At 37.9% G+C, this 12,676-nt stretch overlaps 1 protein-coding gene across 1 annotated transcript in view; it reads right to left on the bottom strand.

The window, feature by feature from the left end:
- Nucleotides 1–6,405: 6,405 nt before the first annotated feature.
- Nucleotides 6,406–12,676, bottom strand: part of LOC126248856 (ATP-dependent DNA helicase Q5-like) — a 253,160-nt gene continuing 246,889 nt past the window's right edge. Inside the window, exons 12-13 of the mRNA XM_049950287.1 lie at nucleotides 6,985–7,048; nucleotides 6,406–6,903 (exon numbers count right to left, since the gene is read on the bottom strand). Of these exons, the coding sequence (XP_049806244.1) occupies nucleotides 6,782–6,903; nucleotides 6,985–7,048 (186 nt within the window). The 3' untranslated portion in view covers nucleotides 6,406–6,781. The remainder of the gene's footprint in view (nucleotides 6,904–6,984; nucleotides 7,049–12,676) is intronic.

Below are 12,676 nucleotides of genomic sequence, written 5' to 3' on the forward strand. Positions count from 1 at the left end.
TACCCATATCTATCAGTTCAACTCGATGCCCATCCAAGTTAGAGCCATTGTTGTTGCTGAATGTGGCAACTCTGGGCACTGAATTCTGCACCCTGTACACCCACAAACCACCTACAACATTTAATTATGTCCTCTTCCTGTTACACTGTACACAAACAGAAACTAAAACAGTTATTTTCTATCCTTTATAGAACTGCAATTTTAATAGCCAGCAGTGTTCTATGAACACCAATATCCTTCCTATTACCACAGTCCTTGATTTCTTCCTTTTATTTCACATACAAAGCTGCAAAGCTGGTGACATACTCCAAACATTTTATACATGGGAACAATGTTTTTGAAGATAGTGTTTTTAATGTGGATCTTCAGTTAACAGCCTTTAGTAGTATAGAACTGTTGGTAAGTAGCCCTTAGATTTTCCTATCCGTGGATAACCTTTCAGTTTTCTGCACTTCCGGTGGTGTTTGTGTATGGCCAACAAGTTGGAAGTGGTCGAGAGACAGCACAGCTATACCAAAACAGGTACCCTCACTTACACCAACCACACCACACAATATTTCAAGCCCTTTTTGAGCATTTGTGTGATCATCAGTCCTTTCAGACAGATGAACATGCAGGGAGGCAGTGGACTGTGAGTACACCAAATATGGAGAACCATGCTGCCTCTTGACCATTTCCATCTGCTTGGCCATACACAGTCACTGTCTCAGCTTGTTCCCAACATCAATACTGCACCATTCTGCCACTTACAGTACATTATGTTAATCACACAGCCTGCAACACACAAGGAACACACAGTACGTGGTCAGAGGAACTTTCATTTGTCAGTGTCATCTACCATGACAATGATGCATTTCCAAACACTTGTTCATAGGACCTTTTTTCATCTTATTTCCAGTCAGATATCTGTCCCTGCAGTTTGTCAATTTTATTATTGTTCACCCTCTACATGGGAAAAATAATTTATTTAACGGTTCAAAATCCCTGTTATCACAGTTAAAACAGTGCAAGAAAGAAAACAGAACAGTACACTTTCACAGCAGAGCAAAGCACAGTAGTTAATTTCTTGTAGTCAGTTTAACAGAAAATTGGTACATTGTTGTTTAAAAAAAATATATAGCCCATGTCTGTCTGAATTTTTATTAGATTATCATGTAAAAATTTGAAGTAAATCGGTAAGTCACCCTTTCAGGTTTTTTTCTAACAATGTTCTGTATTATATATCATATAAATTTACATACTATATGTATTTAACAAAAATTAGCCTATGTCTATCCGAAGGTTCATGAGAGTACTGTATTGTGAAAAAAACTGAAGTAAATTGGTCAAAAACTTCTTGAGATTTCAGGTAACAACATTTCCTCTCTCTCTCTCTCTCTCTCTCTCTCTCTCTCTCTCTCTATATATATATATATATATATATATATATATATATATATATATATATATATATATATATATATATTCCCCTTTACATATTACATATACATTTATGTATTAAGCATATTAATAAATATATAACCTATGTTCAGTCTAATGTTCGTGTTAATACTGGAAGTAAATTGGTGAAGAATTTTTCGAGGTTTTTGGTAGCATTGCCTCTTATTTATATATTACATACATATTTATGTAATGTCCACCTCCATAGTGCAGCGGCAGCGTTTCCGCTTATCATGCAGGGGGCCCGGATTCGATTTCCTGCAGGGGATTGGGTGTTGTGTTTCCTTCATCATCAATGATCTAAAAGTCGCCGAAGTGGCGTCAACTAAACAGGACTTGCAATATGGCAGCCGAACTCCCTTGCATGTGGCCTCCCGGCCAACAATGCAATACGCTCATTTACATTTTTATATAGTCAATGGCTCAATGTCTGTCTGAATGTTCTTTAAAGTATCATGTAAAATTTTAAGTAAATCAGTCCAGTACTTTTGAGATTTTTGGTAACAACTTTAAATAATGATTTGGCTTTATCTATTTGTAGTACTAGTGTAGATTTATTTCACCTGGAAAGATTAGGACCTTCAGAACCTGTCTCATATTTGATCAGAATCCTTAGCAAGATAACATTAAAATTTGCATATTATGCAATGATAGTAATAGTGGCAATTAAAGTAATAACACTACTACATATGATTATAGAGATAGCAGTGAAAATATGGAATTTAAGAAATGTCAACCTTACCAACACTGTCTTAAGCAATTTTTATCATTGGATTCTTCTTGAATATGAGTAACGACATCCAACAGAAATGTATGGCAGCAGTACAGAAGAAATCAAACATGGAAAAGATTATGAATGGTGAGAGGAAGAGTGAGAAATAATAAGATAAGAGTTTAATATCAGATGGAAGGAAGAAAAAAAGAAATAGATACAGATGATAAAAGTATGGATAGTTTACAGTGTGACTGAGATACTGCTTCACTACTAGAAAGAAGGAAAACAGCTGGGATATGTTGAGAGAGAAGTAACGCTGACGATAGTAGATAAAGCTGTAATCTGTACACTGGTTTTAGAGAAAGGTTACAGGTTAACACTAATGTTTGAGAATTCTATGGTTAAAATGGAAGAGATGAAGAAAGAGTTAGTGTTAAGAAAAGGTGCAACAAAGTTGCTGGAAGTATCCAATCTGGTACTGTACTTACTGAAAGATCATATGCTTCTCACATGTGATGAGAGGTATTGAGGACACCAGTACTAAGAAACTGATGACGAAAATGATGAGTGTGAAAATCACAGTGTCTGTCTGGTCACATCCAACTTAAAAACAGCACATGAAGGACTCAAGAGATCAAAACACCAAACATTATGTAAACATTCATAGCTAGCTCAATCCATCTGGAGTTTTTACTATTTATATAGCACTGAATGAAATCACAATAGTAAATATTTAGCAGGACTACAGACTGAATAAATGTTTGTTTAATTTGAGCTGGAAATATTTTTCTCAATTTTTTAGTTGCATGTACACAAGGGGGAAATTTTCTCCATGCTATAACCATTTGTTCTTCCACATTTAGCTGTTCTTCCTTGGTAATTCAAAGATCTTTAACTGTTTTTAACAGGGTAATTGGATACCATGAGTCTCCAAGGATCACCACCTCATCAAAGGCACTTTCAGTGTGTTATGAAGAAGCTGAGGCCTAGCCTGGTGGTAGCATAGCTACTGGAAAGGTCACCCGAGGTGAATGGGCTTCAGCCTTTGTGAAGGTGAACTTTGGCATGTAGCAGGAAAGAGTAATGAGACAGGCACTAGCATTGATTGAAGCCCATGTCCCACACCCATCTCCACCCCTGACCCAAGAGTGTAACTTCATTAGTACTTCACCCACACACTCTTCTGCAGTCTCTCCCTCCTCTGTTCTATCTCTCCATCCACATCGTCATGCACTCTGCACAAATCCCCCTGCCTGCAGCCAGAATGAGACCACTTGTACCATATTCCTATCCTGTGCACCTGCTGCCTCTCCCTCCAAACCATCAGCCACCCATCTTCAACCCTCCCTACAGCTCCCCATCTTGTTTCTTCCTCCATCCATTCCACCTGACAAGGCTTCACCCCAGACGAGCTGCAATGACAGCCCAATGTAGTCAACTGGAACAATGTAGCACTACAGATGTGTGTGTGTGTGTGTGTGTGTGTGTGTGTGTGTGTGTGTGTGTGTTCTATATAGCTCTTAAAAAGGATTTGTCCACAAGGTACCAAAGTTCTCATTCTTGTTTATGTGCTTTTCAATGACTCAGCATCTCTACTATTTGTCGAGTTCTTCCCTTCATTTCTTAAATTATTCTGCCTGACAAAAAAAGTGAAGCACCCAGAAGGGAAGGAGGAAACAAGATGAAACTTCAAGGGTTGAGAGGGTATGTAACATTATTCCAGTGATTACAAAATTGAGTCAAATTTACAAATAACTTGGCAGTATGATGTAGCACCCAGTCTCCCATGAATGAATGCATGTACAACTGTTGTAAGTCATCCTTGATATCCTGGATACTGACACTGGGATGGAGTTGACATCTGAGTTGATTCCACACATTTTCTATTGGGGACGGATACCCTGGCTGTGGGAGTACCTCAACATCATGCATCCAGTACACACACACACACACACACACACACACACACATGCCATGCTATGAGTGTTGAAAAATGACACTAAGATACCATCACTTGATTGGTAACACATGAGGACACCAGAGGTCCATGGTATACTGTTGTGCCATAAGAGTTTTCTCAATCACTACCAGCCATGACCTGAAGTCATACCCAATGGTTCCCCACACTGTGACTCTAGGTGTAACAATACTGTGCCTCCCCAAAACATTGGATGAATGGGACCTTTCCACAGGTCACCACCAAGCTCATTAATAATGGTCATCCAGACTAGTACAGAACCATAATTCATCACTGGAAATAATATCACACCATTTGCTGATGGTCCATGCTTTTCAGTCACAGTCCCACTCCACACACATTCATTAGTGTTGTGGTGTTAATGGCATCCAATGCACAGGACAGTAATTCCTTAGTCTGGTTGTTGTTAATCTCCAACCAATGGTGTAACATGATACAGAATGTTGCAGGAAGTCCATTACTCATTCTTGGATGTCAGGTTCACATATGATGGGATATGATGTGCTTGGTGCACAATACAGTGATCCTCCCTTATGGTCAACTGGAACCTTGATGACAAGTATACCTTCTCTCACATTCCCATGCAGTTTAAGATCAGGCCACTGTCACATTCAAATGCCTCACAAATCTGGATATTGCACTATTCAACCATCTGGTCAGATGAAGACTCACAATGAGGCTACTTTGAAGCTCTGTCAGGTGCTTATAATACTGTCTCACATGAGTACAGAGCATCTCTGTATCCTTCATAGTAATCACTCAACAACTGATGTTGTTCATGCCCCTTATATACCCAAGCAGTCCTGGAAAAAACTTTAAACACAAACAACACTACTACACTCTAGTGACTGTCCTATAAGTCACAGAGAATTGAAAGTCCGATCATTACATAGCTGCCAATGGTGTGTATGTTATGAAGTTACCCTGACATCTGTGTGTTTCACTTTTTTGTCAGGCAGCTATTTATATTCACCAGTACTGTCTGTTACCATACTAATGAAGTTGTTAATACCTGCAAAACAAAAATGGAAATCCTTGGATGAAGCAATATATAAAATTAGGGAAAGGCAACCAGTCATTTATGGTCGATTGATACATGGAGCACAGTGGCATAATAGAAAACAGCATCCCCACCAGCTTTTGAGCACTTTTTTTCCATCAACAGTATGGATATGCACACACACAATCACAGACATCCAAATGCACATTCCCATGGCTAAGGCAAGACTAATTATTGATACCTCATTATTGCAAGCAGTTGCTTGAGCTGATGGAAGTGGGGAGGGGATAGGAAATGATGTTAGGAGGGGGTAGCTGAAAAGAGGCAGGTCTTGGGTACATGACTTTGCTGTGAGACAGAAAAAGTACAGACGGTACAACAAAAAGTGATGTAGGAAGATAGAGGGGTGAACTGTGGGGAGAGAAGGGGATGGGGAAGGAGAGAAAGGTGAAGATGAAGAGGGAGAAGGATGGGGGAGGGAAGGGAAAGGAGTTGAAAAGGGGGAGGAAGGAGAGGAAGAGAGAGACAGAGAGAGAGAGAGAGAGAGAGAGAGAGAGAGAGAGAGAGAGAGAGAGAGGAGAGGGATGGAGGGACAGAGAGGGATAGAGTGAATGACTGCAAGGGGAGATGGAGAGTAGTCGGAGAAGGCAGTGCATGATCTGGATGGAGAATGAGTGGTCCAGACAGAAGAGAGAAGGGAAAAGGCAATGTGAGGCAGTGGAAACAGGTTAGTGGAAGTTTCGGCCAGGGTGATTGCAAGAGTGCAGGATGTGTTGGTGAGACAATTCCCATCTGCATAGTTCAGAGAAACTTGTGCTGGAAGGGAGTATTCAGATGGCCTGTGTAGTAAAGCAGCTGTTGAAGACATTTGTGCTGTGGTGTGTAGCATGTTCGGCTACTGGATGGTCAAGTTTGTGGTATGTCAGTGTCTCGTGGTGGCCAGTCATGCGAGTAGACAGTTGGTTACTTGTCATACTCACATACAGTGTTGTATAGTAATTGCAGCATAGGTGATATATAACACAGCTGCTTTTACGTGTGGCCCTGACTTTTATTGAGTACCAAGCTGTCAGTGTGATGCCCAAATCACTCTGATTACCTCCACTTTAGCTTTGGATAACATATGAGGAACTGGTATATTTCATAAAAAAAAGTAATTTTACCTGAGAAATGATTTATTTTCCACCAAAATGAAAATGTCCATTTAGTGCTCTAAATGCTATAGTTATTTTCATGAGAAACTTTTGTATTTTGTATGTAAATAACTCAGTTTTTACATAAATTATTTCACACATCACATTGCTAGGTTGCATAATACTCTCATGTAACACAAAATATGAAAAGATTATCTCAAAACGGGGCTAAATGCATGTGACAAACACTCATAAAATTCCTACCCCAAGTTGCAGTTGTCACAAATTATTAGTTCAAAGATATCATAAATAAAAAAAAAACTAATTGTAGTTTTCAGATTTTAGTTTGTACTCGTTGCTAAAATCTGGCTTGTTATATGTGGGGAAAAAATTAGATCTGTAAACAGTTTTACATCAGTAACTACATGATCTATACTCATCAAGAACAAATTTTGATTTGTCCGTTCTAGTAAATATCTTTGTTATTCGACAAATATCTGTGTGAGTCCACTCACTTAAAATGCTCTGTCCATGGAGAAGGAGACATTTAATTCTCTTTCAAGCTTCAAGATTTCAAGTTGTACTTTGTAGCATTTTAATTTCATATATTCCTCTTGGATGTTATCACCTTCCACTTCTAAAAATGCAATAATTATATTTAGTACCACAACAAAATTTTCTACACTATTAACATTCTTATTTGATATTGGCAAAGTACCTTTTTTTGACTGTACTGGTCTGATTCTCTTGACGTTACATTCTAAATTGTTTCTGTGCTCATCCTGAAATAAATAAAACAAATGATTACTTCTATGACATGGCAGTACACTTACCAGCTCTTGTTATATCTTTTCCCTCAGTCTGACAATCATACAACAAAATTACATAAAGTAGTTCCATGTTGATATATAAACCCATGGAATGAAACATGCACAAAAAAAGATTCATCTTCATGCTAAAATCTGTAGAGCATTCAACTTAAAAGTGTAAATCATGGTGTAAATGAGCTTCGTAAACAACACAGCGGCGGAACAAATGAAACTTCAGCGAGGGCCAGTGACAACAGAACCAAGACTATGCTGGATAAAAGGTAGAGTGTTCTTTTTTTAATGGACAGTCATGGCAGAAAACTGGCAAGAACTTTACAAGACTATAACAAAGGCTTCCAAGCAGTGGGATTTGTAAAACCTGGTGCAAGCATAAAAACGTTGCCGGTGGTAACCTGCAGGGAAAAATGGAAGATGAAAATGAATATGTTGTGTGCATAGCTGTTACCAATGACATTGAAAGAAATGAGGTGCAAAATTGCTTAGCACGCCTGAAAAACTTCTTAGAAGTTAATAAATCTCATAGCACAATAGTTACAATGAATGCTACCTCATAGGTATGCCCTAATATATAATTTGTGTGTCAACAAGGAGATTCAAAAAATGTACATCAAAATGAAACAGTTGTGTGCTTCGTTTAGAAAACGTAGAGTAGTTGATATAGGTAAATTGGGCAGATGCCTTCATACCAAACATGGCTTGCATCTAAATTTCGAAGGCAAAAAATTTTTATGTGACAAAATAAGCAAAACTATTACAGAAAAAGGTGACTTAAACAAAATTCTAAATATCAGAGGTATTAGGAATGCTTTTTTAGAGTAAATAGTAGCATAGACCAACATCCAAGCAGCCCTGAACAAGAAAAAACTGGCTTAAGAGCTAATGGTCTTATGCAAATTAATTTATGTAATAGGGCCAATTCTTCTAGTAACTCGGGCTCAAACAATGCATTAGTGCCTATTGTTAACTGCAGTGAAGCACTTCACATAGGTATCTGTGCTTTGTAAAAAAATCAACAATACAACACAAATAAATGTCTAACAGTGTTCCACCAAAACATTCAGTGTATCAAAAACAAAGTGCAGCAACTTGAAGTCGAGTTGCAAACCCTAAATAGCTCTACTATATGCATCACTGAGCACTGAGCAAGGAAAGTGAAATTGCCTATGTAACTTTACCCTCATATGTACTAGCATCTTCTTATTGTAGAGTTCCAATGAAAGGGGGAGAGTCATGCATTTACGAGGGGTGTTTGAAAAGTCTGTGCAAAGTCCGAGAGACGGCACCACCGGTGTGTATTGAGGTCATGTTTGCTTAGTAGCCTCTTTGGAAAGAATGCACACCAATTTTCAGCTATATTGGTCTATTTCTTTGTGTTTGGCCTTCGTGTGAATCAAGGAAGTTGAGTGATAGTCAAAAAATGGATGAAAACGAATTTCGTGTGGTGATTAAACATTACTTTATGAAAGGCAAAACGCCTCAGGAGACTAAAGAGAAGCTTGATAAACATTATGGTGACTCTGCACTTTCGATTATAACAGTTTACAAGTTGTTTCAAAACTTCTGGAGTGGCCATATTGGCACAAGTGATGCTGAATGTTCTGGTCACCATATAAAATATTATCAGTTAAAATAAATTTTACTGAAAACAGAACATCACAAGAACTACAAACAAGTAAATCCTCTTTCCCCTGTGTGCCAATGTAATGTCACTTAGAGACTCACATAAAAAAGAACCATTTACTGGCAATATTTCTGGATGGAGCTACTGGTATCAGAAAGCAAAGTTAATAGTTCCTCACATCTTGTCAAGTGTCACCTAAGTTTTAAATGACTCTTTGTCTCAACAGTGAGAAAAATGGACTATCTGCTCACCATATACCTCTTTTGCTGTTTTATCAAGTATCTTATTCTATTGGATTCTACAGCATTAGGAGCCCATCAGAGTGGCTCTACTCAGATCACCCTTGCCTGTGTTGTATGCTGGATACAACAGCTAAACAGGCTGCAAAATTCTATGGTAAATGGAATAAACTAGAAATTTCACACCTCAGCTATGTCTCATGTACTCCTGTACCTTTAATATTTCAGTAAATTCTCACTTGATTGACTTCCAAATCATTATGCAACCTACATCCATGGTATCATGCTTCAAGACCGTACAAAACGTACTATGCTATCAAGGAAGCATTATGGACAAAGCCTGCTAAACAGCACAGCTCCAGCCCCAAGGCTGTTGTTGAGGAGGCTGCAACAAATAACAGTGGATACTAGCTCACATGTCATCTAAGTTCTTTTTCCGGAAAGTAGTATAAAATTTAAGTTGTTGTTTCAGAAAATTTGCACTGTTGTTTTTGTTTACACACAGTTGCGTATAGGCCAAATTTGTGGAACCATATTTTCATGTTTATCTGTAATTTAACTGACTTATTCTTAATAAACTATTACGTTTATCACGAGTGAAAAGTGCTTGTCTTGCCATAGAATTGTTAGGTCGGGGCTTTGTTGTAATGGGTGCTGTAGTTTTTTCCATGTGGGTGACTGTAGTGGCGTGGAAATAGGGGAAGTAAATGAGACTCGTCAGTGGTTTTGTAGGATTTGTTGTAGAGATAGGAATATACTAGAACAGGAGGGGAAAATTGCTGCCCTTCAGGCTGAGTTAGACAAGGCCAGGGGAGATCTTGACAGGTAAAGAAGAAGGGTAAAGAGAGGTGGGAAATGGCAACAGGAGGAACAAGCCTAGAACTTTATCTGACAGCTTCATGGTGAACGTTGAAAATAGATTTGACCTGTTGCTTCAGTTAGAAACTGGTGAGCCTCAAGCAGTTGCAGGTGTAGACAGGGCACAACAAACTTTCAGCAGCAAATTGAAAAGTAAGAAAGTAGGGAAATCAGTAAAGAGAAAGAAAGTATTGTTGTCAGGTAGTTCCCATGGAAGAGGTGTTGGCCAACTTTTGCAGGATTAACTAGGATCAGAATACCAGGTCACCAATTTTTTTTAAACCTAGTGCTGGTCTGGAGCAGGTGACAGAGGATTTAGGATGACTTTGCAAAGATTTCACCAAGAAGACACCGTGGTTATAGTGGGTGGGGCAGGTAATAGAATTCACAGAGATCCTGGGTACAGTATAGAGTGTGACCTGGCAAAGATTGCATCAGCATCGATGCATACTAGTGTTGAGTTTGTATCTGTTCTTGGGCGCCATGAGCAACCTCATCTGAACTCTTCTGTCAAGAGGGTTAATTTGGAGTTGGAACGGATGCTTATGTCGGGTGCAGGGTCACACATTGGTGTGGTTTCTGTTGATTCACTCAATAGGTGGGATTATACTAGGCGTGGCCTTCACCTCAACAGGAAAGGGAAGGGTAAACTGTCTGGGAAAATAGCAGGAAAGTTAAAGGGGAGAGGCACTGTCATGAGTGATAAAATACCAGTGGTTATAGGGTTAAGTAAAGACCCTTTTTTAGGGTAGTGAGGACAGAAAGAAACCAAATTTTAAGAGAGGTTAGGACTGAGACAAACCTCCAGTTTGAGAAAGAAAACAAAAAACATAATTCTAGCTATTACATCAGCATAAACAGCCATTGGTTAAGAATTTTCAACAGTCAGTAGATATTTTAACTCTACTCAATTTTAACTCAGCCAATGTGAAATGTCAGCTATCTTTATTGCATCAAAATATTTGAGGACTGAGAAATAAAATTAATGAATTATCTGCGTAGATGAATTCGTCTTCAAACCCAGCTGACATGATCTGCCTCTTTGAACATCATGTGACCACTGGTATAGAACTTTCAAGTGTTACAGGGTTTAGGTTAGCATCTCACTTTTGTAGATCAGAAATGGAGAAAGGAGGAGTTGCCACATTCATCAGGAACTGTCATAAATTTAAGAACATAGACATTCATAAATTTTGCCTAGAAGAGCATATGGAAGCATGTGCAACAGAATTAGATTTTCACAAAAAATCCTTCATAATATTAAGTGTATATCGAGCACCTGCAGGTAACTTTAATCCGTTTGTAAACCACCTTGAAGCTGTACTGGCCCATTTAACAACCAAAAACAAAGAAATAGTGGTTGCTGGTGATTTCAATGTAGATTTCCTTAAAGACTTTCCCAATAAGAACTTATTTGAGTAAGTAACACTATCATTCAACTTAATTCCCACTGTAAAGTTCCCCACTAGGGTAGCCAATTGCTCACAAACAGCCATTGATAATATCTTCATAGAAAAGTTCAATGAACAGAATTATATTACAAAACCAATAGTCAATGGCCTCTCAGATCATGACATGCTGTTCCTTCTGTTAAATGTTAACACTGAACAGGATATAAAATCTGTTAAATCTGAGCTCAAGATTGTAATCAATAAGCCAAAAATTGATTATTTTAGGACACTCCTCAGAGACATTCACTGGACTGATGATGTTTACAGTGCTCATGGCATGAATGAAAAATATAACACTTCTGCTAATAAAGTGCTTACCTTATTTGAACACTGTTTTCCCCAAAAACTTACCAAGGTTAGAGCAAAGTCTACAAAGAAGCCATGGATTACTCAAGGAATAGGGGTATCTTGTAAAACAAAAAGAAAACTGTATCTGTCAATCCGAAACAGTTCCGATGTTGATGCTATAGCACATTACAAGAAATACTGCAAAATATTAAAGACTGTAATATGGACATCAAAGCAAATATATTACAAGGAAAAGATAGTCATATCAGATAACAAAATAAAGACAATATGGGATATAGTGAAGGAGAAGACCGGTAGAACCAGACATGAAGAGGGACAAATAGCATTAAGAGTAAATGATACATTGATGGCAGATGTGTATAGTGTTGCAGAACTTTTTAACAAATATTTCATAACTGTTACTGAAAAGATGGAGTTGTCAGGTTCTTTAGATGCTGCTATGGAATACGTCAGACCAGACATTTCAAGTAACTTCCATAATATGAATTTTACCCTCACTACCCCAGCAGAAATAATGTCCATCATAAAATCTTTAAAATCAAAAACATCTAGTGGGTATGATGAAATACCAACAAAGCTAATTAAAGAATGTGATTCTGAGTTAAGTAACATATTAAGCTATCTGTGTAACCAGTCGTTTATCAGTGGAATATTTCCTGAATAGTTAAAATATGCTGAAGTTAAGCCACTGTTTAAGAAGGGAGATAAAGAAATAGCATCAAATTTCCGTCCAATTTCACTTTTGCCAGCATTCTCAAAAATTTTAGAAAAAGTAATGTGCAATCAGCTTTATAACCATCTTATCTCAAATAACATACTGTTAAAGTCACAGTTCGGATTTCTAAAGGGTTCTGATACTGAGAAGGCTATCTACATTTACAGTGAAAATGTGCTTCATTCATTAGATAAAAAATTACAGGCAACTGGTATATTTTGTAATCTGTCAAAGGAGTTGACTGTGTAAATCACAATAGCCTTTTAAGTAAATTAGAATATTATAGTGTAACAGGAAATGCTGCAGAATGGTTCAAATCTTATATCTCTGGCAGGAAACAAAGGGTGTTATTAGGAAAGAGACATGTATCAAGCTATCAGGCATCAT

Source organism: Schistocerca nitens, chromosome 3 (genome assembly GCF_023898315.1).
Source record: "Schistocerca nitens isolate TAMUIC-IGC-003100 chromosome 3, iqSchNite1.1, whole genome shotgun sequence".
In the NCBI taxonomy this organism is placed as follows: domain Eukaryota; kingdom Metazoa; phylum Arthropoda; class Insecta; order Orthoptera; family Acrididae; genus Schistocerca; species Schistocerca nitens.